The sequence below is a fragment of the Sceloporus undulatus genome, chromosome 6, assembly GCF_019175285.1.
Source record: "Sceloporus undulatus isolate JIND9_A2432 ecotype Alabama chromosome 6, SceUnd_v1.1, whole genome shotgun sequence".
In the NCBI taxonomy this organism is placed as follows: domain Eukaryota; kingdom Metazoa; phylum Chordata; class Lepidosauria; order Squamata; family Phrynosomatidae; genus Sceloporus; species Sceloporus undulatus.
Window position 1 is genome coordinate 102,883,359 of NC_056527.1, and position 24,447 is coordinate 102,907,805.

A 24,447-nucleotide genomic window follows, 5' to 3' on the forward strand; every position below is an offset into this window, starting at 1 on the left:
AAAAGCTGTGTTGCTGACATCTCAAAAGTATTGATAGTGCCAACTAGTGGCTTTGAACTAGGCACAGCTAGTTAAAATTCTGTTCATAAGGTATTTGTATCTAATGTATTCCAGTTGTCTTCAATGTTTCCAGTAAAAACACAGGAACTTGTGCAGCCTAACTAGAGGAAAAGAAGAGACAGTATGTTTTGATGCTGGGCAAAGTTTGTCCTGTCAAATTAGATTTTATCATACACATTCTTACTCTACTTGACCTGACTGGTTCTATAACTTTATGCTATAATTGTAACTGGATTCTTGTTTTCTAGGTCTTAATTAATGAAAATAACAAGTGGAATTAGAATTCCACTTACCAGCTTGCTAAAACTGGTTCAATCCCAATACAGAAAATGAGTAAGTAGGGATACATGGAAAGGAACTGTTCAAACTACTAACTTTCTAGTTAGTCATACATTATATCCATTGATAGTAATGAAATTACTGAAGTACAATTAATTCCACTGCTTTTAATAAGATTAATCACTAAGTTGTGAACTGTAATCTCCTGATTCTTCTGAATATTTTTAAAACAAGAGTTGAGTGCTTTAAGCACAATAAAATACACTTGACCTGAGCCACAGGCGATCATTTTCACCTCTTAGGAGTCAGGAGTCTGTCGGACTCACAACTTGTTCGGAGAGAATGGCCAGTGGTCAAGAGATCATGGGAGTGGTAATCCAATATCTGGGCAGCTGCAGGTTCCCACCTCTAAAAACTGACCCAAATGTAGTGCCATGGACAAAACTATTAGGATCTGGCATGTTAAACAGCAGAAGGCATCAGACTGAAACCTGGGGAGTTATCTTGTACACAGTATGAAGAAACAACAACACAGAAGAGATTGTAACACCATTTAGAAGACGTTTCTGAAGAATTCCAAAAAGAGATACCACTTCCTATGAAATGCCAGGCGAAACACAAATATTCCTTATACATCTCTTTATTAGAAGCCCAGACATGCCATCTGTCCAAGAGGTTCTGGAACCATAAGCACCTACATTTTCTTTCCTCCCTCCTCCATGAAGTGCATTTTTAGCTGGGTGCCTTGCTCTTTTATTTTAAAGAGATATGTCGCTTCAGCCCAAAGAAGCTGCGAACATTAACCATGTCCGTCTACCCTGAGATAACAAGAGACAAGACTGGGCTGTGGAAGCAGGTGAAACCACTGCAGCCCAAAGTAGCAGTGCAGAAAAGACGTTTCACACCCCAATGTGGGAGGCCTGAATCAGTCTTTCCCTCCTCCTAATGCAGACCTGTTGATGCATCTTCCTTCTGCCTCAGCAGAAGACAACTTGTGGCAAGTAAACAGAAGGCCTCAACTTGGATATTCTCCACCAAGGCAGAAACCTTTACAATAGTTACCATCCCAAGACCCAATGAAATCTCTTTCCCATATGCGCTTCAGCTGCTCACTGTTAAAATTGTACCTGACTGGTCCAAGTTCTTATCCACCAGCTGAATCACCCTCTCTAGAGATGACAGATCCCAATTAATATGGCATGCATTTGCAGGTCTTTTCCTAAGAACATATGCAGCCCCAGGCACCTGAGAATTTAAAGGAAAGGAGTGGGGATGCTCATTCCAATCTGGCCGGTTTGCTAACAGCACTGCCTCCCACCCACTCACTTTGCAGAGTGAAATTGCAAGAGGGTAACTTTCACTTCACCCACCCACTCATATTCGCAGAAAGATACAACTACATGCCATATCTAGTTTGGCTCTGACTCAAGGAAATCCAGATAGGCTTGGCTTTGCTACACACTGAGAACTAGTTATCAGTATGGTTCACCAGAATTAAGTCCTTAACTATTTTCACACATGCTCATTTGCTCAGCCACTGATACAGTATGGATTAAGATAGGTGCTGCATAAGAAAAAAAGAGAAATCTCCACTGTGAGAAGGGAGGAACATCATTGTCTACAAGAGCTTTTTAAAAGCCACATTCTTGTAACCTAGGTAAATACATTTGCTGAACTTAAAATGACAATATCTTTATAAGGACTACCAAATATGAATTGGGTTGGTGGGCTGGTTTGGGTGGATTCTTTTGAGGCTACCCTCCCCAAAAGATTGTAATTTAAGAATTTCTGCCATGAAAATTTCACTGGCATCAAGCAAGCACCTAAAGGGCTCTGAGCCAAATTTCAGGCACCAGAAGGGAATGCCTGACCTCCCAGTTCCTAACCTGGGGGACAAAAGAGGAGTGTAAAGGAATGGCCAAGTGCCTTGCCAGAATACAATCCAGATCAGCCATCCAGAAAAATTTAGCTAGTGACCATGAATCTGAGTTAAGATGTTAGCATTTTTAAAATTTATTTTTAAAGTAGGCACCAACCTCATGATTCCAGTTCTAGCCAAACAATGCAAAATCCAGAGATAGCCACCATGAGCTACCAATTCAAAAGGCCAGTGGAAAAAAAATTAACAGAGATTTGGAAAAATGAGTAGAATTGTCTCCAGGCCAAGAAAGGGGAGGAGGCAAGCAGCATCAACTCATGTGTTCATGAGAGCCATCAGGAAATAAACCTGAAAGAGCTCTCTCAATTTCATGCTGAAAAGCATACATTTTGGCAGAAGTCTAATTAGTGAAGAAGGAGAAAAAAGTCCAATCCAAGAATAGGTATCCTGGGTTTATCCCTAAATACCAGTCACCAGAAAAAAAATGGGAAATGGAGACAAGCTGTAAGACAGCCAAAATCCCAAATTTGGTGAAAACTACCAGAAGTGGAAACATGGACCCTCCTGAGCTTCCACCCCAACCAAATTTCAAGGCCCCTGTTTGCCCCTTTGGCAGGGAAGGGGGAAGGGAGGTGCTGGTTCAAGTGCTTCAAGTCATTTCAGAGCAAATTAATACATATAGAGAGCATCTCTTTTCCAGTCTGCTGGCTAGCTGCACCCCACCATTTTCTTTCCAAAAGGCCCTCCCCTTCTTTCAAGGGCAGCTGACCTTGGCACCCAGGTGTCTAACCAGCCCTTTTGTAAAAAAACCCAGAAAGTATTGCATGGTGTCTGAAAGTTACCTGGATAAAAAGGTCTATTTAAATACCGTGCCTCTAGAAAGCAGAGAAGTTGTACTCAAAACTAGCATCTTCTACTCAATTACTTCTCTCCCAGTGCGTACTTCACCTTCAAAACAGGTGAAAATTATGTCAAAGCAACGGTATTCTCCCTCAGCCACCACCACCACCAAAGCCCAGGAGAAATCTAGCTCTGATGACAAAGGCGCACAACCTAGAGGAAACGCCTGTAGGATCCCCACAAGTTATGAGACTGTAGGTCAGTAAGCCAGGCTATTTACTAACCATGTAATTCTTACCCACCCACTCTTGTGGTGGTACTTTGGAAGAACAAGGGGAGAAACTGGCTGATTTCAAAGCACCTCAGATCAATGGAAATCCACTGCTGACCCACAAGTACCCAGATCCTAGAAATGTTGATCCATGAGTATGCAACCAATGGAAAGCCATGGTCCCAAGAGAAGGCAATCCCACCCTTTTCTAAGTAGGTTGTTTCCACATACTTCCTTGTCCAATTCAGCCCTTGTAGAAGACTTTGAACAATGAAATAACAGCCTAAAGCCTCCCACTTCTCAATCAGTGGGGTTCTCCTGCTGAAGGCTGGGGTGCAGGCCGAGACACAGAGTGGTCATTCCAAATGGCAGGCGTGGTTGCCAATCCACTGTAGATCAGCCACGACTCCCCAGTGTAAATAGAGGATACTGACTATCACCAGCACGTGCATAATCTGATGGCTGTTGAACCAGTAGTCAAAACGGCCCGGCTTCCAGCGCTCAGGCACTCGCGAGATATTGATGACACCCCCAAGGAAGGCCAACCCGTCCATTATGAGGTATGAACGCAGTGAGGAAGGATGTCCTGTCCCCAATCCCACCCAGCGCAAGTAGAAGAAGAAGAAGCGGAAGAAGGCCTGCCAGACAAAGGCTCGCAGGCGATTGACACTGGAACGGGCAGTCACTGCACAGAAGATGCCGTAGCTTGACAGGCCGGTGTAGAACAACAGGGAAAGAGTGCGAGGAATTGGGAAGCAGGCCAGTGTGCAGTAGATGATTGGCAGAGCACCTGCAGAGGGGAGAAAAAGACAGAGAGAGATAGAGTCAATCATTTAGGATGTTCAAGGACAAAACTAGTAATTGGAGCTCTTGTGGCCAATTTCTAGCACTCACAAGTTGGATGGAATGAGTAACTTAGAGTTATACATTCATAACTGGTTCATAGTCATGATACCTGCATATCCACTAGTTTAGGGAATATGTAAGATCCATGAAAATGTACCAGGCAGCAGTCACAAGGATGTGTTCCCCTGTTGATCAGGAAGCAACTGACCAACATTCCCAACCCCAACCCCCTCATACAAGCAATTGGGAGGGGGATTTGTGAGAGAGACCCTGCTTTTGCCTGTCACAATGGAGCTTGATTACAGGAGTGTAAATCTCAGTCAGCTGCTTCCCAACAGATGGGAACAGACCCTCCTGCTTGTGATGGCTACTGCCTGGCAAGTGTGGATGGAGTGGGGTCAGGCCAGGAGAGACTACTTAGCTACGTAATTGTAGTAGTGACACAGCTAAGTAGGAGATACAGAATCACAGCTGATATTTTTTGCTGTCCTCCATGCTGTCTCAGAACAAACTACTTTTTTCTCAAGATTCCCCACGTTCCCTTAATTCTATGTCTGGCCCTCATTCTTTTAATCAGGGGCCTACCACTGCCACCAAATCAACTGGCCTTTCACTACCTGCTACCTTACCAAACTTGGCCCCTATACCCTAAAAACTCCAAAACTTTCCAACTTTAGATTCCACCCAACTTAAATCTCTATTTCATGCCAATTGTGCTTACAGCAAAGCATATTACAGGCAGAAGCCCCTGAGTTCAGTTAGTGGCATCTCCCCGTTAAAAGGAGGAAGGTGATGGAGAAGACTTGTGCTCAAGACTACAGAATTGCTGCCAATTAGAGGACCGTATTGAACTTGGTGTACCAGTGGGGTGACTTGGCACATAAGGTAGCTTCCTATATGGCTTCAATTATAGAACTTTTAAGAACATGAGAAGAGAAGGCCTACCTAATGTTCCCACAGTGGCTAACCAGATGGCTATAGGTAGCCCATAAAGAAGTCATTAACACAATAATAGCTTCTCACTCCCCCCCCCACTTTTCTCACCCAAGAGGGATTAACAAGCATACTGCTCTGATACTAGAGAAAATATAGGACTATCATGTAGCCTTTTCAAGGTATCCCAAGTGGCAGTCATTACATCTAGCACTACATCATTTAATGCACCATATGAAAGGGTGCTTCCTTTTGTATGTCCTCCATTCCCTACCACCCAGGTTCATGATAGGTTGGAACTTGGGTTCTGCTATTACATCTGTGTTGTCTTTGTTGTTTTGAGTGCTTTCCAGCTGACTTCAAAGTATAGCAGCCACATCATAGAATATTCTTGGCAACATTTATTCAGAGGAGGCTTGCCATTGCCTTCCTCTGAATAGAGCCTGTAGCACTTGGTATTCCCTGGCAGTCTGGCAACCTGTTGGTGTCATATGCAGGGGTAAATTAATGTTATGTCTGTTTTGCCTGCATATGTCTATGACCAAAGCTCCCCACTGGACCTACCACAGAGCTTCTGAAGCCCTACATGCCCATTCCATGAATGATGGTGAGCTGGAGAGGGATCATACAAGTGTCTGGCTATGTCTCTGTAGCTGGATGTTAAATGATGACATTAGATGCTGAAACCAGTGAAGAAGCGCAGCAGATCTCGGCAAATAATGTACATTTGTCCCTCCATATTCGCTACGGTTAGGGGCACAAGACCCCTGTGATTATGGAAAAACCACAAATAACAAAAACACTTATGTTTTTACCTGAGAGGACACCTCTCTAGGAATCTCTAGGTCCTTCAGTGCAACTCTGTGGTCAATGTCCAACAGACACTGACCACAGAACTGCGCTGAAGGAGCTACATATGCCTAGTAGAGTATTCTTTCTAGGAATCTCTAGGGCTTTCAGTGCAACTTTCAGTTAAAGTTGACCATAAAGTTGCACTGGAGGACGTAGATATTCCTAGATAGAACATATTAATCAAATCTGTGAATAATCAAATCTGCAAATATGGAGAGATGAGTGTAATTGTTTTGTGTCTTGCTATAGGAACATAGCTAGATGCCACTTTCACCAGACATAGAGTGGATTCAGCAGTTCTATGGAAGATGCAGGGGTGGTGGTAGTAAATGGATCAGCATAGCATTGTTCCACATGTAGAACTCATATGCTACTCTGAGCCTTAAACTCACCCAAGGTGTTGACCATGCATATCCCACACATATCAAGGGTAAGCAAGATATGGTAGACGGTAGGACCTCCCTCATGGTTCATGAAGAGGTGGTAGAGCACGCTGCCCAACTGTGGAAAGATACACGCCAGGTAGTGCACAATTCCCAGCCATGACACTGTGAGTCGGGTCCATGGAATGGTCAATGGCAGCACAATAAGACACCCAAGTAGAGGTATGCCTGGAAAAAAAGAAAGAAAAAGACTAGATTTGGCCTAATATTCTGTCTCTAAATAGGGATGGCACTGAACCTCCCTTTGCTTGCAGTCTACCCAATTCTTCCTATGTTTTGTGTCAACCTAAAAGTTTATCTTCCACACATTTTACTCATTACAGAATTTTCAAGGTAAAAGACATTCACAAGTGGCTTTTCAGTGCAGCCTTCTACTCAATTCTAACAAGATTCAAAATCATAGTCTTGGTAGTCTTTTTTGAGCATTAAAAGATGTAAAAGAATCCTGTAGCACCTCTCAAAGGTTTTGTGGACTCTGGTCACTTCATCAAATGCAACCTTGCATCTGATGAAGTGGTCTAGAATCCACGAAAGCTTATTCTATTAATTTCTTTTTCTCAATTTCCAAAGGTGCTCCAGGATTGCTTTAATGTCTTTTTAGTACTAGGAAGAATTAGATAAAGTACCTCCACTTGCACTTAAGAGATTGTCCATCAGTATCATCTCTTGCTGCTGCTGCCCATTGACTTCCCTTCTAAAACTTTTCTGTCCCCTCACACCACTGGAACTATATGTTCTCTTCTGCCAATGAAGCAGTTTCTCAATGAACAGATTGGAGCCATCCTAGTCCATGTCTCCATTTTGAGTATTCCAGCTTGGGTGCTGTTATCCAAAATGCCAGGGTCCCGGGAGGGCACGCACTACCAACATTCATTGCGGAAATATTAGTAGCTCAGCTGAGAACAGCAAAGGGGTTTGGACAAATCAAAGCAGGGCTCTAGCCTATGGATACCAGCTCTGAAACATAGATCTCCAGAGTGCAAGGTTCAAATTAGGTTTATTTGTTAATCAGGAAGACGTCACCATCCACACAGACACTCTCACACATGCCTCCACAAAATAACAATATAGAAGACAATAGCAGACAGAGATTCCTAAGGAAAACATTTCTCTGGGCATCTGCCAACTGGAGGACCTAGAGATTCCTAGAGAGATGTTGTCTCAAAAAAAGTGTTTTTTAAAATCTCCCTCGCTTTCATGGGATCCTGCACCTCTAATCCCAGTGAATGCAGTGGGCCCACTGTACTTTGGAAACTTCTGTGGTCCTGTGACAGAGAAGCAATTGGGGGAACGTATTTCTGAGGACTACTGTACCAGGCCAATCCCATCGATCCCAGCCAGTACTGCCAATGCTGTGGGATGATGGCAGCTCTAGTCTAATATAATCTTGAAGGTCAGAGGTTTCCTCACTCAGATGATGATAGTTGTAGCCCAAAGTATTTCTATAACTAAGCAAGTTAGAATGGCAAGCAGTCATGGCAAAAGTGGCAGGAATACATGAACCAGATTTCTTTTCTTAAAACTAGCCACTGCAGGTGCATCTACGCTGTAGAAAGAATGCCATTTGACACCACTTTAAGGATAGCTCCATCCTATAGAATCCTAGGTTTTGTTGTTTTACAATGTTTTTTAAGCCTTCTCCATAAAAAGAGTGCTAGTGTCTCTCAAAACTACAAATGCCAGGATTCTGTACAATGGAGCTATGACAGCTAAAGTGGTGTCAAACTGCGTTATTTGTACACTGTAGATGCACACTTTGTTGAAGAGGTTGCCCACTATTGAAACAAATAAATGCCATTATTGTGTAGCCAGCATAGTAAATGCTCCTGTTGCAGGAATACATGCACCAGATTTCTTCCTCTCCAAGAACTAGCCACTCTGGGTACATTTACACTGCAGAAATAATGCCATTTGATACCACTTTAAGCGCTGTAGTTCCATTCCATGAAATCTTGGGATTTGTGGTTTTACAAGGTCTTTACCCTTTTCTGCCAAAGAGCACTGGTGTCTCACAAAACTAGAAACCCCAGGATTTTGTAGGATCTGCAGGAGCCATGGCAGTTCAGGTGATGTCAAACTGTATTATTTCTACTGTGCAGATGAACCCTCTGCCACCCTTCTATCCCTGTTCAGTCTGGCAGGCCCCTTTTTTCAGCCTCTTCCGTTCACTTCCGAGGTTATAGCCTTACACAAACAGATCAGGTCTCCCTGAGCCCAATTACTGTGCTAATTGAAGCAGCCTGAAGCCAAATCTCAATTATAAATGTGATAAACACCCCCCTTGGAGTTTGTTAAGAGGCCAGAAATTCTCTTTGAGAGAGGCAGAGAGAGAAACAGAAGAGACTCTGGGGGGAACTGAGTCAGCAGCCCAACCCAGGAGGACTTTCACCTTACTCAAAGCTCAAGAAGGACTCCGGAGCCACTCTTATCACCAAGAAAGGGTGCTGGCATTCTCACCCATCCCCAAGGCAGGGCTCCTGCATCTTTAATAGCTTCACAACACATAAAAATGCAGTTGGTGAAGCCCCAACCAGCATCATTAACCAGCTCAATTATAACATTTATTCTGGGCAGGACAAGTTCTGCCTGGCACATTAAAAACACGAGTTTTACTAAGTGAAGAAAATAGGTGGGGAAGCAAACAGTAAGCTGCCCATTACTGTGTTATGGCAGAACTGTGAAGAGTTACTTTTGGCAGGACTGTAACAACCAGGATCCCCTAGCTGTATTCTAGGATTGCCATTTATTCCCCTTGAAGATGATTTACACCTTTATAGCAACACCAAGTACATTTCTATACTGCTTATCAGTGCACTTAAGCACTCCTGAAGTGGTTTACAATGTGTAAGCTAATTGCCCCCAACAAGATGGGTATTCATTTTAATGAGCTCAGAAGGATGCAAGCCTGAGTTGAGCTTGAGCCCTTGGCTGGTATTGAAGTCACAACCTTGCAGTCTGTGAGTGAGTGGCTGCAGTATAGGTATTTAATCAATGCACCAACAGGGCTCCTTTAACCAAAATTGTTGTTATTGTTATGTGACTTCAAGTTAACTGACTTATAATAATAATAATACGTTTTATTTATAGACCGCTATTCCACAATGATCATAGAGGTGTACAGTAAAAATGGCGACCTTATCCTAGGGTTTTCTTGGCAAGATTTATTCAGAGGATGTTTGCCATTGCTTTCGTCTAAGGAGAGAGAGTGTGACTTGCCCAAGGTCACCCAGTGGGCTTGCATGGCTGAGTGGGGGAGATCTGAATCCTGGTCTCCCAGAGTCCTAGTACAACACTCCAACCACCATGCTACAATGGCTATCTTCAACTGTAGAGTCTCCCTGGAAAACAATTCCATTCCTAGGACCAAAATACAGAACATGCAGCCTTAATCCATCATTAAAAACAGAGCTTGGAAATGTACAATAACATCCAAAATCCACCAAATAATGATGCTTTTATTGGACCAGCCAAATGCAAAACAAATCTGTTGCAAGCTTTTGAAGCTTCACTGGCTTCTTCATCTGGCAAAGATGTTAAAAATCATACGGGGGTGGGGGGTTGGTTAAAATGATGTTAGTCCCAAGCCTGTAATTTGTCAAGATGTGGCTGTTCTCAGTTCAGATGGTTCTGGAGGGAAATTCATGTAGGTTGGCCTGCTCCTTCTGGCCATGTGGGTACTCCAGGAAATAAAGGATTTTTACGTTATTTACTTAAGCTTAGAAACATTACATTTCATGGCTACAACTTCCCAAATCCTCCATCCAGCATGGCCAATGGCCGCCTTCTATTAAGCTATGATTGGTCCATCTAGCTTAAGACGGTCTGCACCAGCATTCCCCATTCGTGCTGATGGGACCCTATTCATGCTGCATGGCTGTCTGGGGGATTTAGGAAACTGTAGTGCAGTAAAGTAACTTTTCCAAGCTCTGCTTTGGAAACTAGGAATCTCCTTTCATTAAGTAAGACAATTTGTCCATCAGGTTCAGGCCATCTAGCATCTCCTAATTGCAATTATGGGATTTGAAGTCCAACACCTTTGTGGGGCACTGGGTTGGAGATGGCTAGTATATACTCACCAGTGGTAGATCTCCAGGACTTCCATGGCCTCCCTTAAATAATAGTCAAGAATGGCTTTTGACCTCATGCCCCAGTCTGAGGAGTCTGTGGGGCCTGAAACACAACAACCTGGGCTTGCAGGGCTAAGGAACAGCACCTACAAGAAAGGAGGTGAACTTCTGCCCTCCAGCCCCATCAGATCTACTCCATGTCTGGAAAAGGATTATGGAAGCTGTAGTCCAAAACATTCAGAGGGCCAAAGGTTCCCTAATCCTGCAACCTTATAGGGTGAAAGCAGACAACCGTTGTCTTAACCAAACCATGATGCCTAAAGACTGCTGCTTTGAAACAGACCTAAGGGTAGAATTCAAAGATATAGCCATGTCAGTCTGTAGAATCAGTTTGTAGAGAGAGCTTGTTAGCACCTTTGAGACTTAACTGAAATAAATTAGTTGGCAGCATGAGCTTTCGTAGACTTAAGTCTACTTCCTCAGATGCATTTGGCAATCTGAGGAAGCAGGCTCAAGTCTATGAAAGCTCATGCTGTCAAGTTCTTTCTTTCAGTCTCAAAGGTACTACAAGATCTCTCTAGACATGAGAATGTTTTTTCCACCCCAACCTCTGCCGATTCCCAGGAACCTCACCTGATGGGATGATAGTGCCAAGGACAACGGGGAAGCCGTGTCAGCAAATAAAGTGCAACTGTGCATTTTGCTGACAGTAAGGATTGTGGACCCCAAGCACCAGATGTACAGCTGCAAATGCCTTCAAAATGCAGCCAATCCCTTTAAAGACGCCACGCAGCAACTTGGTGCCCTAGGCTCCACAGAGAGGGTGTTTTTTAAAAACCTCATAAGAAAATATGTTGGATACCAGCTAAAAGATAAGCTGTGTCTGCTCTCCTCCCATTACCATTCTGTTAGCCAGTGGGGAAACTCGTTTCCAGCCTTGAGAAGGAAAGAGAGCATCTAAGACCAAGAGGATGACAAACTTGGGAAGGAGGCAGAAGCAGAATACAAGATTATAAAGTACTTAGTTCTGTACACTGTAAAGGGATAAATGGAAATACTAACAGGCTTAGGAGGATAATTGCTGAAGTCATGTGGATCCTTAAACTAGGCTGTAGATCAGGGTTTTCAGTACAGAAATCGGAATATAAAGAACCACAGCCTTCCTTTTCTAAGCAAGTTTCTAGTCCCTAAGATTATGAAGGCGATGCATGGCAGGCGGATCAACTTCAGTCCTCTAGATCTTGATGGACTGCTATCACCACCATACAAACCAATGCGGAGGGAAATATCAGCACTGTCAACCAAGCAGCAGAAATGTTTTGTTTAAGTTTAGCTCTATCCAAACACATTATATATTAACCTTTTAATTGCTTACATTGTATTAAAAATGTTTGTTGATGTCATGCCAGACCGCCTGATAATTCTTCCATGGTTATTGATAACGCTAATTCACAAAGTTGTTCTGAGCAGAAAATTCCACATAGTGTTTCCCGAGGATTTACAGGACGGATGGGATCATACAGCCCTCTAAAGGCTCTTGAGTTGCAAGTCCCATCAATCCTAACCAGAATAGCCTATGGTAAGGAATGCTAGAAGAGGAAAAGAGGGCAGGAGACAGGCTGCTGCCCACGGTAGAAATAAAGCAGTCTGACACCACTTTAACTTCCATGGCTCAGCATGATGGAATTCTGGGATCTGTAGTTTGGTGGGGCACCAGAGCTCTCTGATAGAGAAGGCTAGGTAGCTCACAGAACTACAAATCCCAGAATTCCATAGCGCTGAGTCATGCCAAAGTGGTATCAAGCTGCATTATATCTGCAATGTAAACACACCCAGGGATAGATATACTGTGCATAGACCTGAGAGTCTGCAGGGCATGCGTGACGTCAGAATTTGGGAGAGGATTTCAGTTGCCTCACTGCCCTCATTAACAATTAGCAGGGCACTGGCCAGGATTTGTACCCTGTGTTTTACCTTAACAACATTCTCTTTGCTCTTTGTATTTTAAGTGTGGTAAGGAAATGTGTTTCAGAACTCAGCTAATAAGCTAAAGGAAGGATGGGGCTCTTGTGATATTCTATCACAAACACTTTTATTGTATCTCTGTAAAATACAATGTATGTATGCATGTAAGTGTGTTTTGTCCTAATGTTGCTACTTCCCATGACACAAAAAAGAAAAAGGAAAAAAAAAATCAAGCTCATAGCAGCTACTGTGTAGAAATTTTCACTGCCCTGTGAGTGGCAGGAATAAAATAATGTGTGACACCTGCAGATTCATTTAATGCAGTTGACAGAGCTGCAGATATCCTTGGTACAACATTTAGATTAAAAAAACCCCAGAGCTTGAAAAAGTTACCTTTGAGAACTCTGTCTCCCAGTGGCCATGATGGCTGAGGGATTCTGGGAGCGCTAATCCAAAGCAGTAATTTTTTCAAACGCTGAAAAATATACAGACACCTGCCATCCTGTCCTAGTGACCTGGGAACTGCCACCACAACAGATGTGTAATGTGTTTGGGGCAGGGGCCTGTGTCTTTGTAAAGTACTATATCCACAGACTGAGTTATAATTAAGTGATAACAGTAGAAGAGAGGATTGGCCCATTTCTCAGAAAATCTGCAGACCTTCATCGATTTGCTGATGATGAAGCTCTGAGAACCACGGTTAAGGATAATACGAGATGTGAGGCAGACTTATGGCAGCCCTAAGGCCATAATGGGATTTTCGTGGGGTTTTCTGGGGCTGAGTGTGTGTGACCTGGAATTCCATGCCTGAGCAGGGAACCAAACCCAAGTCTCCAAGGGTCATAGTCAGGTGCTCATATCACTACACCGCGCTGGCTCTATCTACATGTAACATTTTCCCTGCTTCCCTGAGATTTCTGGCTCAGAGCATGTCCAACTCCCCACCATCACCGCTGGCACTGTAGGAACCTGCTAGCAGGGTCTGGCAGCCTGCCCACCCAGCCCCAGGACCTTTTTTCTGAGGGTCAGTAGTTGTGTCAGTTTCCCAGGACATACTTGTGCCACACATTTAAAAGAACAGGAGACAGCGAGGTTATTTCCCTGCAGGGAGGCAAGCTTAGTGAGCTGAAGGATAGGACATCACATATCCCACTGTTCTTCTGTCTCCAGGCCTAAAGAAACAGCAGCTGACCAGAGGCCTTCAATGCCATTCTTGTTGTCCTCATTCAGAAAGAAAAAGAGAAAGAGAGACGTTATTCTCCTCGCCTGCCTTTCCTGTTCTCAGTTTTCTGCTTATGGGCCTGTCACACAAGCACAATCCCAGCCTTGCCCTCCTCTCCTGGGACGTGTAGTGGATCAGATATCCGACCCGGAAGTGTCAGGACAGTGTAACATTAAACAGTCATGAGTTTGTGCTCTGAGCCAGAAATCTCAGGCAGGCAGGGAAAATACCACATACAGACAGAGCCAGTGTAGTGTAGTGGTTTGAGCATCTGACTATGACCCTTGTGGAGGCTTGGGTCCGACTACCCACCCAGCCATGGAAACCTGCTGGGTGACTTTGGGCAAGTCACACAGTTTCAGACTCAGAAAACTCCATGATAGGTTCGCCTTAGAGTTGCCATAAGTTGGAAACAACTTGAAGGGACACAACAACAACAAAAAGAGCTAGCAGCCTGGGATGATTGCTTTTCTCCCATCAGACCCACGAGAGACCACTCTTGAGAGACGGTCATCTCACATCTTGTATTACACCTAACCATAGTTCTCAGAACACCAGCATCAGCAAATCAATGCACATCAGCAAATTTTACAAGAAATGGAAAAACATTTTTTTCCTTATATGGTTATCAATTAATTATAACCCAATCAGTGGACAAAGTCACAGGTCCCTGCCCCAAGCACACAACACATGTGTTGCAGGGGCAATTCCCAAGTCAGTAGGGCAGTAAATCTACTTTGGAGTTTTAGTCTGAATTGTAAAGTGCCAAAGTGCTAAACATTCTCATTTAAATAGAGGTCACGCTTCTTTAAATTCATACTGAAACTCATCAGATTGACCACCACTTTTGAAATCTAGATCATCAGCAGTCAAAGGAAGGAAGCAGTTGTGGAAGCAAGGAGTCACACCTCGGAGAAACTACTTTACTGGACTGTTGCTGTGTGCCTTCAAGTCATTTCTGACTTATAGGCCTGTTACAGACAGCCAAAATAAAGCTGCTTCGAGTCACAGTGGAGACGGTGTTTCAATGATGCTGCGTCCTAAGAGTCCAGAAGTCGCACCAAAGCCACACTCCAGACTGGAGCGTGGCTTTGGTGTGGCTCTGGACTCTTAGGAGTATGCATCATTGAAACATCATTGTGACTCGAAGCAGCTTTATTTTGGCTGTCTGTAACAGGCCATAGTGACCCTAAGGCAACCCTAGCACAGGGTTTTCTTGGCAAACCTTGTTAGGAGGTTTGCTATTGCCTTCCTCTGAGGCTGAGGTCCAAGGTCACTCAGTGGGTTGCATGGCTGAGCTGGGAATCGAACCCTGGTCTCCAAATTAATAGTCCAACACTGCAGCTCCCAGAACCACCCAGCCACCATGCTGGCTGAGGGATTGTGGGAGCTGTAATCCAAGAGAGCAACTTTTCCCAAGCTCCGATGTATGCACAAATGCAAATTCATGCTTCCTTGTTTAAACATCCAAGGTCCACCAACTGCACAAATTCAGTCCAACTTCCCTTTGCCACCTTTACCATCAGCTGCTAAAAAGTAAGCCACTTACATCCGGAGCTGCTATTTCAGGATATCTAGGACAAGATCTGCCCTGCTTCCTAGGGGCAGGGGAGCCTCCCATGACGTTGCCCCCCCCAACAAGATGAACCAGGGAGAGAGGGAGGGGTTAGAGAAGGAGGAAAAGAAAGAGAGAAGAAAGAGCTGAGCCTATAATAGGATCACATCATTAGCCGTCTGGAAGGAGCTAAATAAAAAACAGTTCTAGGAGGATGAATAGAAAGTGGGAGGATGGCCCATGGGGGGGGGGGGGGGGGGCAACGGGAGGAAAGGTACTTAATACAGAGCATTGAAAGGCAAGATCAGGACAGACCATTCTCCCCTCTTAATGCTCCCCTGTGTGACACTACAGAGCCAAAGAAAGAGTTTTGGGTGGTCACCTGGCCAAAGATGACCCAGTTGAGGGTATAGTGGGCCATTGGTATCTGCTAGGGTTTGGTTCCAGGACCCTCATGGACACCAAAATCTGTGGATGCTCAAGTCCCATTAAATACAGTGGCATAGTAAAATGGTTTTCCTTATGTAAAATGGCAAAATCAAAGTTTGCTTTTTTTGCATTTACATATATTTTTAATATTTTCAAACCATGGATGCTTGAATCTGTGAGTAAAAAAATTTGTGGCTACGGAGGATTGACTGTATATTTCTTTCTGGGTAATGACCACACGAGATGCAGTAAAGGCTGAAATGGTATTTAAAAAATAAAAGATCAAGGGAGAAAATCTGAGTCTTTTCAGACATAATACTGTAATGGACTTTCTCTAGTCAAGAGATGTTTATAACTGATTGTGAGATAACAATGTCAAATGGGAGACAATGCCCATCTCTTTCCAGCATGAAGCTTCTTTCCTGAGCTTTTCAGGATCAGAGACAGAATGCTGGACTTGATCAATCTTCAGCTCCGTCCAGAAAGGCACTACAGAGCTGATCCTTTGGACTCCCCCAACTTCAGAGGTTAAGCAGGTGTTCACCAGTGATAAGACCTCCTCTATGGTGGAAACCTGCTATCCCACCAATGAAAACTCCTTTCTCCAGCACATTCTCTGGCACCATGATTTTACTAGGCAGCAAGTTAAGTCTGTCTTATTCTCTTGAGCCTTGAGCTGCAATTAATATTGATCTTCTCTTAGCTACTGTTGACCTACTTTATTCATTTTTAGGCTGTGATTATTTAATTTCACCAGGAAGATCTCTTATGACTTTAAACCTATTTTGGAGATTTTGTTCTGGTTTTACACACACACACACACTCAGTGAAAAATGAGTGAAAAACAAAAATTTAAAGCAAAATTTTATAATCCGTGTGGTTTCCATCGCCTAAGATCTTGGCTGAATCCCAGCCTCTCTGACTCAGTTTTCATATCTGTATAAGGGGAACAACACCATAGTTCATCTCACTGGAGCAAAATGCTTCCTGATACAAGAAATTGAGCAAGCAGCCAGTCACAACTCATGGAATGCGGGGATATGTATGTCTATGGTTATAATTTTAAAACAATTATTTTAAAAAGCAAAGAAGCTTGTATGTAAAAGGGGTTACATAGGGCCAGTTAGAAACAGAGAGGGCCAGTAAAGAAGAGAAGAATGGTGGTGATATGAATAGGGCTTTTGTGGAGCTGAGAGGGTGGAAAAGGTTGAGAGAGAAATGTTCTCTGTTTGAAACCGAATGTACTGTGTGAGGAACCAGCATAATCATAGATTTTGATTTTATCTGGTACTATATACAGTGGGGTTTGATTCCAGGACCCCCATGGATACTAAAATCCATGGATACTCAAGTCCCATTATAGACAATAGGGTAGTAAAATGGTGCCCCTTATATAAAATGGCAAAATCAAGGTTTTCTTATTGGAATTTATATTTTTAAAAATATTTTCAAACCATGGATGGTTGAATCCATGGATAAAAAGAATCCAATGGATACGGAAGGACGACTATATCTTTATGGTTTTTTATTTTGTACTGTACTTTTCTGTTTGGATGTGTTAATTTAACAATTAACAAGGAAGACCAGCCACAGTTTGCCACATAGAACACAATGTTCTAAGACCTCTGTGTAAAGTGCTCAGAGCTGGATCAGGCTGGGATTTTGAAGGTGTTGCTTCACTCACACTTTTTCAGTTGCTTCCTCGAACCCAAACAGATGATGAGACAGTCCAGTCTTACTCTTAGCTACATGGGGAAAAGGGACAGAATTCCAGCCCAGTGTCCTTGTTCTACCTCTCAGCTACACATATGTCCCACAAGGTCAAGAAATCCAGAACAGCTCACATTACCCGGGCAGCTGCCTCCAGTCCAACTGAGTGCGGGTACCACTGCCACACATTCCATGCAATGCAAAACCTGCCAAATTCCCCCAGTCACATCTCACTCCTGTTGTATCCACCCCAATGACAGTGCCATCTGAGGATGATGGAGGTTGTAGTCCAGAACTTGGAAAAGTTTGGGTTTTGAACCAAAAGTGCCCTTAATTTCCTGCCAACATGGCTAGTAGGTGCGCTGGCTGGTGGATTCTGGGAGTTGTTATCTAAGCTAAATCCAACCCATTTGGAGGGCACTGGATTAGGGAAGGCTGCTTTCCTTTCTATGCCACATCTTTATAGGCGGGTCAGAAAAGCCTGCCTCAGAACCCAATGATCCACTGCTGAAAACATCAGTATTCCCCACTTGTCGTTTCCAGTGCTTTGTTTTCTCTGTGTCTTAAAAAAAAACCCAGCATGGTGCAGTGGTTAGGTTGTTGTACTAAAAGTAGTTGCATTCAGACTCAAAACTCCATGAAGGTTACTATGTGAACGTAGGCCAGCCACTATCTCAATCACTATCCCAACCTACCTCAAAGGATTGTTGTGCAATGATAAAATGGAAAAATGGTGACTAGTAGGGATAGCAGGTGACACCCTGAGCTTCCTTGGAAAAAGTACTGTATGTATTTAAAAAAACATAAGAGAAACAAACAGGCAAACACATGATCAAAGTAGAAATATTTAGCATCCAGGACAAAATTCAGCACAGTACAGATATCAATAATAGGCACGTAGCCCTTAGAGGTGCAAAGATAAACCCAAAACACAGGTGTGCAGTTGCCAGTGAAGCCAGAAAGACGGCATTGAGGTGCTGAGTAAGACTGTTAGGAAAAATGACTTAAGAGCTCCACATAACATCCTGTTTATGCACGCAGGCCATTTCCAATAAGTTGCAGAAGAGGTCAGATAACACAGGCAAATAAAGTTGACTCCCCATATTTATTTACTTAAATAAATAAAGGGAGAGGGAGTTCTTCCCTATTTCTCTCATACACACACAATTGAAGGTAGTTTATGGCTTGATGCCATACAAACATACAGTATAGGCCATCAAAATGTTCACACACGAAAATGTATGAAACCAAAATCAGAAAACAGAGATGAAGCATAGTCACATCTTTCACACAACTATTGACAGGAGCAAAGTGTGAGGGAGGATTAAGGTAGATTTTGGGGATGGGGACGAGAGCATTGCCCTCCCATTTCTATCATTACAGAGTGAGAAACTGAATATCATTAACCAACAGAATGCATCCAAAATCCTCAAAACAGGGATATCCTTATTTGATCAACCAAAATGCACAAAAGACATGCATCAAGGTTTCAAAGCTCCACTGGTTTCTTCATCAGTGTTAAAAATCATTCAGGAGAAAGAAAAATATGACGGTGTTTGTCCACAGGCTGGCATTTTGTCAAGATGTTGTTGTTGTGGTTCTCACTTAGGATGGTATGGAGAGATAGAACCTATATTTGCTCTACTGACATTCCCTTGGTAACTTTGCCTACACTCCTCACCCACTTTTTGAGTTCGAAGTTACTGCAATGCTAGAAATTTGGGGTTCGTTGTTGTGTGCCATCATTTCCGACTTACTGTATATACTCATGTATAAGTCTAGAAATTTAGGTCAAAAATTGACTCAAAAAACCTGAGTCAACATATTCATGGGTCAATGTAAGTACTGTATCTTAACTCTTATTTAAAAGAAGGAACCATCCCCTGGTGAAAAGCAAGAGTATAATCTGTCTGGGAAGCACTGACCCTCTCTATGCTCTCATCCATCTAGCCTTAAGAGTAAGCACAAAGACTTATGTCTGTTGGAATTTTGTACATTCTTTGACATTGTTTTGCTTTGCTTCATCTTTTAGATACTTTGCTATATGCCTCTAAGTTTTACCCTCAACTTATCCATGGGTCATAGATAAATCCATAATTTTCACCCTTAAATTTGCCCTCGACTTATACATGAGGTCAACTTAGAATATGTACAGTAACTCTATGGTGAGCAAAGGAAAATTGCAGTGGCAAGGGCAAAATTGACATTGGGGATGCAAGGGCATTGGCTGGTATTTGGCTTCACACCTGGGTGTAATTATTTTTCAGTTGCTGAGGGTTAAGGCTAATTCAGACCAATATTTAAAACCAAGTATTTAAATTCAGATCAATATTTAAATTCAAATTCAGACCAATATTTAAAACTAACTAATTCCTGGAGTGGGATTGAAATCCATTACTTCTGCCATTTGGAGGTTTCTCCTGTTCATTCTGCTGAATAAGGACCGGAATCTCTGCTCCAAAGGCTTGGACGTATGGCACCACAGAGTTACAATAACCCTATTTTACAGATTTTGGAAGCAAACTGAGGCCTCAAGAACAAACATGGGTGGTCAAGAGGAAGGAGACAAAGCTCCTGGTTTGTGTGGGATGATCTTTCACATCAGGGGGCATTCCGGCCTCTTGTGCCTTTCAGAATACTTGGGAAGAGGAATTAAAAAAATAAAAATAATCAATGTGAAGTCAAAGGCTTTCATGGCCGACATCCATAGTTTTTGGTGGGTTTTTCAGGCTATGTGGCCATGTTCTAGAAGAGTTTCTTCTGGATGTTTCACCAGCATCTGTGGCTGGCATCTTCACAGATGCTGGCAAAACGTCAGGAAGAAACTCTTCTAAAACATGGCCACATAGCCTGAAAAACCCACAAAAAACTATAAAAATAATCATTTTCCTGGGCAGGCCTTTCTAATCCTCTGCATCCTGGCTCCATGAAAGGTCCCTGCCTCCAGTTCTTAATGGAAGGCCAGAAGAACAAAATGACTCTGACACCCTCTTGCTTTGTGCCTGGATTAGTCAGGATCAACAGCGCTTAACCCACCAGGACTGGAAAGGTAATTCACAGCAGGACTCCTGGGCTCTGTGAGGAGGGAAAATGAACTTAGAGCAAAAGGCTCTCACGAACAGACCAGATCTGCTCTATGCTCAAGTCAGACCATTGTCCCTTGAAAGAGTTTCAGAGTTGGAAGTGGCATTTTAGTATAATGGGCAGTGTTGAACTAGCACCTGGTAGAACCAGGTTCCAGTATCCATTGGGCCATGATATTTAATTGCAAAGTAACCTCAGGCCAGCCACTCTTTCTCCAGACTCCACCTGACCTACTTCGCCGGGTTGTTATGAGTATAAAGTAGGGAGGAGTAGCGTCATATGCAGAAAGGCTGGGTGCAAATGTAACCAATAAAAATAAGCAAGTAAAATAATAATTAACCCAACCACCAAAAGTGGAACAGAATTGTAACTAATGTAAGTAAAGTAGGTATGTAAGTAAATATCTAGTCTTAGCAATTAAATGCATCTTTCTGGAGTACAGAACAAACATAAGGAATATCTCCACCACAAGGTGAAGGCCTGGAATGTATCCATAAATATGTAAATAAGATACCACACATCCAACGGCCACAATAGCTGAATGGAGCCTCCATATGCAATATATCTATGAGGACTAGATAAACAGGGGCAAAATAAGGAATAGTTGGATGATTGGATCACTCTCATGCCCAGCATTTTGAGCATCCCAGAGGCCTCCAGCTGGCCACAAAATGTTAGACTAGATCCTGGAAAAATTAATTTTTGGAGTACATTATAACTTGCAAAATCCATCAATCAGCAAGACTAGCCCCCTTTGCCCCCTCAAAAAAAACTTTCCCTGCCCTACTTGACTGACTTTCGGCTAGTTCAACCACAGCAGTTTTTAATATTTCTTCTTGCGGTTGTGTGCCTTCAAGTCACTTCTAGCTTATCATGATCTTTTAGGTGCACCAATCATGGGGTTTTCTTGGCAAGGCTTGTTCAGAGGAGGTTTGCATTTGCCTCCTGGGATTTGTAGTTTGTTGTGGCACTAGAGAGAATGTGACCTGATCAAGGTCAACCAGTGGGTTTCCATGGCTAAGAAGGGATTCGTACCCTGGTCTCCAGAGCTGTAATCCAATACTCAAATCATTACGCCTCATTGGCTGTTTTAACATCCTAATTTCCACCCACCCAACAAAAAATTACTCCCTTTGGACCCAGTCTCAAGCGCCTATGCTGCTAGGCAGTTCCCAGGTGTCTGGTACGTGCTGCTCTCCCTGGAGATCCCCACCTTGTCCTGCACCCAAACTAATCAGCGTCTGCAAGGCAATTCCTTTGGGAAACTAGTGTAAGCACACACACACATATTTCACCTGGCTCAGCAGAACACAATTACAACAATTTCCTGACTCAAAGTTTCTTCTAAGCAGAACACCTCTAGTTTTGAAGGACGCAGTCCTCCTCATACACACACACACACACACACACACACACACACCACAGAGGTTGTAACCATCTGTAGTTGTTGTGTGCCTTCAAGTTGTTTCTGACTTGTGGTAACCCTAAGGCAAGCTGTCCATGGGTTTTGTTTTGTTTTTTTGGCAAGATGTTTTCAGAGGAGGTCTGCCACTGCCCTCCTCTGAGGATGAGAGCATGTGACTTGCCCAAGTGGGTTTACATGTCCAAGTGGTAAATTGAATCCTGCTCTCCAGAAGCATAGTACAATGCTCAGATAATTACACCATGCTTGCTAGCAGTTCTTGTTGTGGTTGTGTGCCTTCAAATCCTTTCCGACCTATGGTGACCTTAAAGCAAACCTATCATGGGGAGTTCTTGGCAAGTTTCTTTGGAGGGGTTTGCCATGGCCTTCCTCTGCAGATCAGAGCATGTCACTTGCCTAAGGTCACCCAGTGGGTTCACATGGTTGAGCTGGGATTCGAACTCTGATCTCCAGAGTCATGGTCCAATGCTCAAACCACTACACCATCCTGGATCTCGTTGTAACCTTCTAACCCAGCAGTTTTCAAACTGCTTCAAACCTGGTTCAGTTTCCTGCAGAAGGAAAACAGTTGACAAACGTGGTCCAGGATGTTGTATCCTTGTAGGATAATGGTTCACAGATCTTCATGGATCCCTGAATCCTTGGTACCACTGCAGGGATTGCGCTGCAGACACAAATAAACACACAAATAAATTCCCCCCTGGTTTAGGAGTTAGAAATCTGCAGCTCTAACCCAGAGCCTTGCTCCATTTTCAGGAGTGGGAAAAGAAACACACCCAGGAGCCTGGGGGATATTGATCCATTAAACACCCACACATCTTCAGGCCTATTGGTTCTCTCCTTGGATTTCTTTCTTTGCACCTCTGAGGTGTGCAAGTATAATTCAAAGCTGCTGAGCTTGGTTGGCCAACAGTTACTCGGCCTCTACAACTGCCTTTCAACACTTTACACAGCGATAATTGCTCCACTGTTTTTCCCCAATGCTCTTTGCCCTCATTTGACACCAGCAGGGAAAAGAACAACTCTCTCCCTTACAGCTCTTGTTGACTTGTGTAGGAGCAGATACTGAAAGCCAGATATTGGAGTAGAAGACTGCTGGGGAGAAATATTTGTATACCTCTCTGCAGGACTGCAAGTTGGATGGAGGGAGGCACAGAATGATAGAACCTACAATGGTTTCCTGAAAGTCTCAACTTTCCTTTTTAAAAACAAGCAAGTGTGGTGTTTGCCTTCAAGTCGTTTCAGACTTATGGCGAACCGAAGGCAAACCTATCACAGGTTTTTTTTTTTTTGGCAAGTTTCTTCAGAGGGGGTTTGCCATTGTTCGCCTCTGAGGCTGAGAGAGTGTGACTTGCCCAAGGTCACTCAGTGGGTTTCCATGGCCGAGCTGGGATTCGCACCCTGGCTTTCAAAGTCATAATCGAATGCTCAAACCACTATGCCATGTTGAATCTCGTGTCTAGACCTTATGGGTAGAAATATACACCCCAGAAGCAGACAAGAGGAATTGTACTTAGCACAATGAAGTGTGCTTTTTTAAAAACAGATCCCCATTGAATTTTTCTCTCTCTCACACAAACACCCACACAGAAAAACAGAGTCCTCATGTGCTTATTACATCACAATGAAGTATGCTTTTTAAAACAGATCCTCATTGAAAGTCCCAGTGGAAAGTTCACAATCCACATTATGATCTTTGCCTGTTTGTTACCCCATATTTAGGGTTGCCCTGTATCTCTTATTACAAGGGATTTGAAGGTATGAAAGTATGTACCTCCTGGGACTAACAGTTGTCCCTTATTAAAATGCAAGTCTATTTGAGGGAAGTTTTTTTTTTAAAACAGACTAAATCAAGATGCTCCCCACCCGATAGTTTGGGGTGTGGGCCATTCATAAAGCTAGAAATGTGTGCATCATATAATTTATGGTTGTGGATGATGTAGAAATTTTAAAGAGAAACACATGGCTTGGTTTGATATTTCATCACAAACTCGCTAATAACTACCTCCTGGTTGTCAAGCCTGATTGTCATGAATCTCAACTGTCCTTTATTGCTGTTTTGAAAACCTGGCAACGCAACCCATATTAGTAGTAAAGAATGCAAATTATAAGTCTTCTTTGACACCTGTATCTTCATTTTTTTAAGCCAAGATACAAACTTGACACCAAACGGCCCATAATTCAATGGTATCATACTGACTAAGCACCCCCAAGGGCACTGTGGGGACTGTGGATCCCTCCAGATGCTACTGAATTGAAACTCCCAGAATCTTTCATCATCCGTCATGTTGGCTATGGGCTGAGGCTGCTGGATGTTGAAGTCTAATAACCTCTGGAGGGCTACACAAACTGGAAGGGAGTGGATTTCTGGCAGCTCCAGTGGGCAAGTTCACCTGTACAAGATCCTACAACAGCAACAGTGTGATCCATTTGGAGAGCGATTCCCACTCCTGTCCTAGAAAACCTGTAAGAGGAGACAACACTGGGCTATCGGAGTCAAGGCTCTGGATATCTCTGAAGCACCTTGAACAAACTAATATCTCCCCAGAAGTTAAGTGCTTCTTAAGTAGATCATGCCCAAAAGGAGAG

At 43.2% G+C, this 24,447-nt stretch overlaps 1 protein-coding gene across 2 annotated transcripts in view; it reads right to left on the bottom strand.

Moving 5' to 3' along the window:
• Window positions 1-484: 484 nt before the first annotated feature.
• The window catches only part of PAQR4 (progestin and adipoQ receptor family member 4), a 30,249-nt gene continuing 6,286 nt past the window's right edge, over window positions 485-24,447 (bottom strand). Inside the window, exons 2-3 of one of the 2 annotated variants that reach the window (XM_042475379.1) lie at window positions 6,353-6,571; window positions 485-4,119 (exon numbers count right to left, since the gene is read on the bottom strand). In XM_042475379.1, coding sequence (XP_042331313.1) covers window positions 3,686-4,119; window positions 6,353-6,571 — 653 coding nt within the window. In that variant the 3' untranslated portion in view covers window positions 485-3,685. The remainder of the gene's footprint in view (window positions 4,120-6,352; window positions 6,572-24,447) is intronic. The other variant, XM_042475380.1, reaches the window with a different exon arrangement.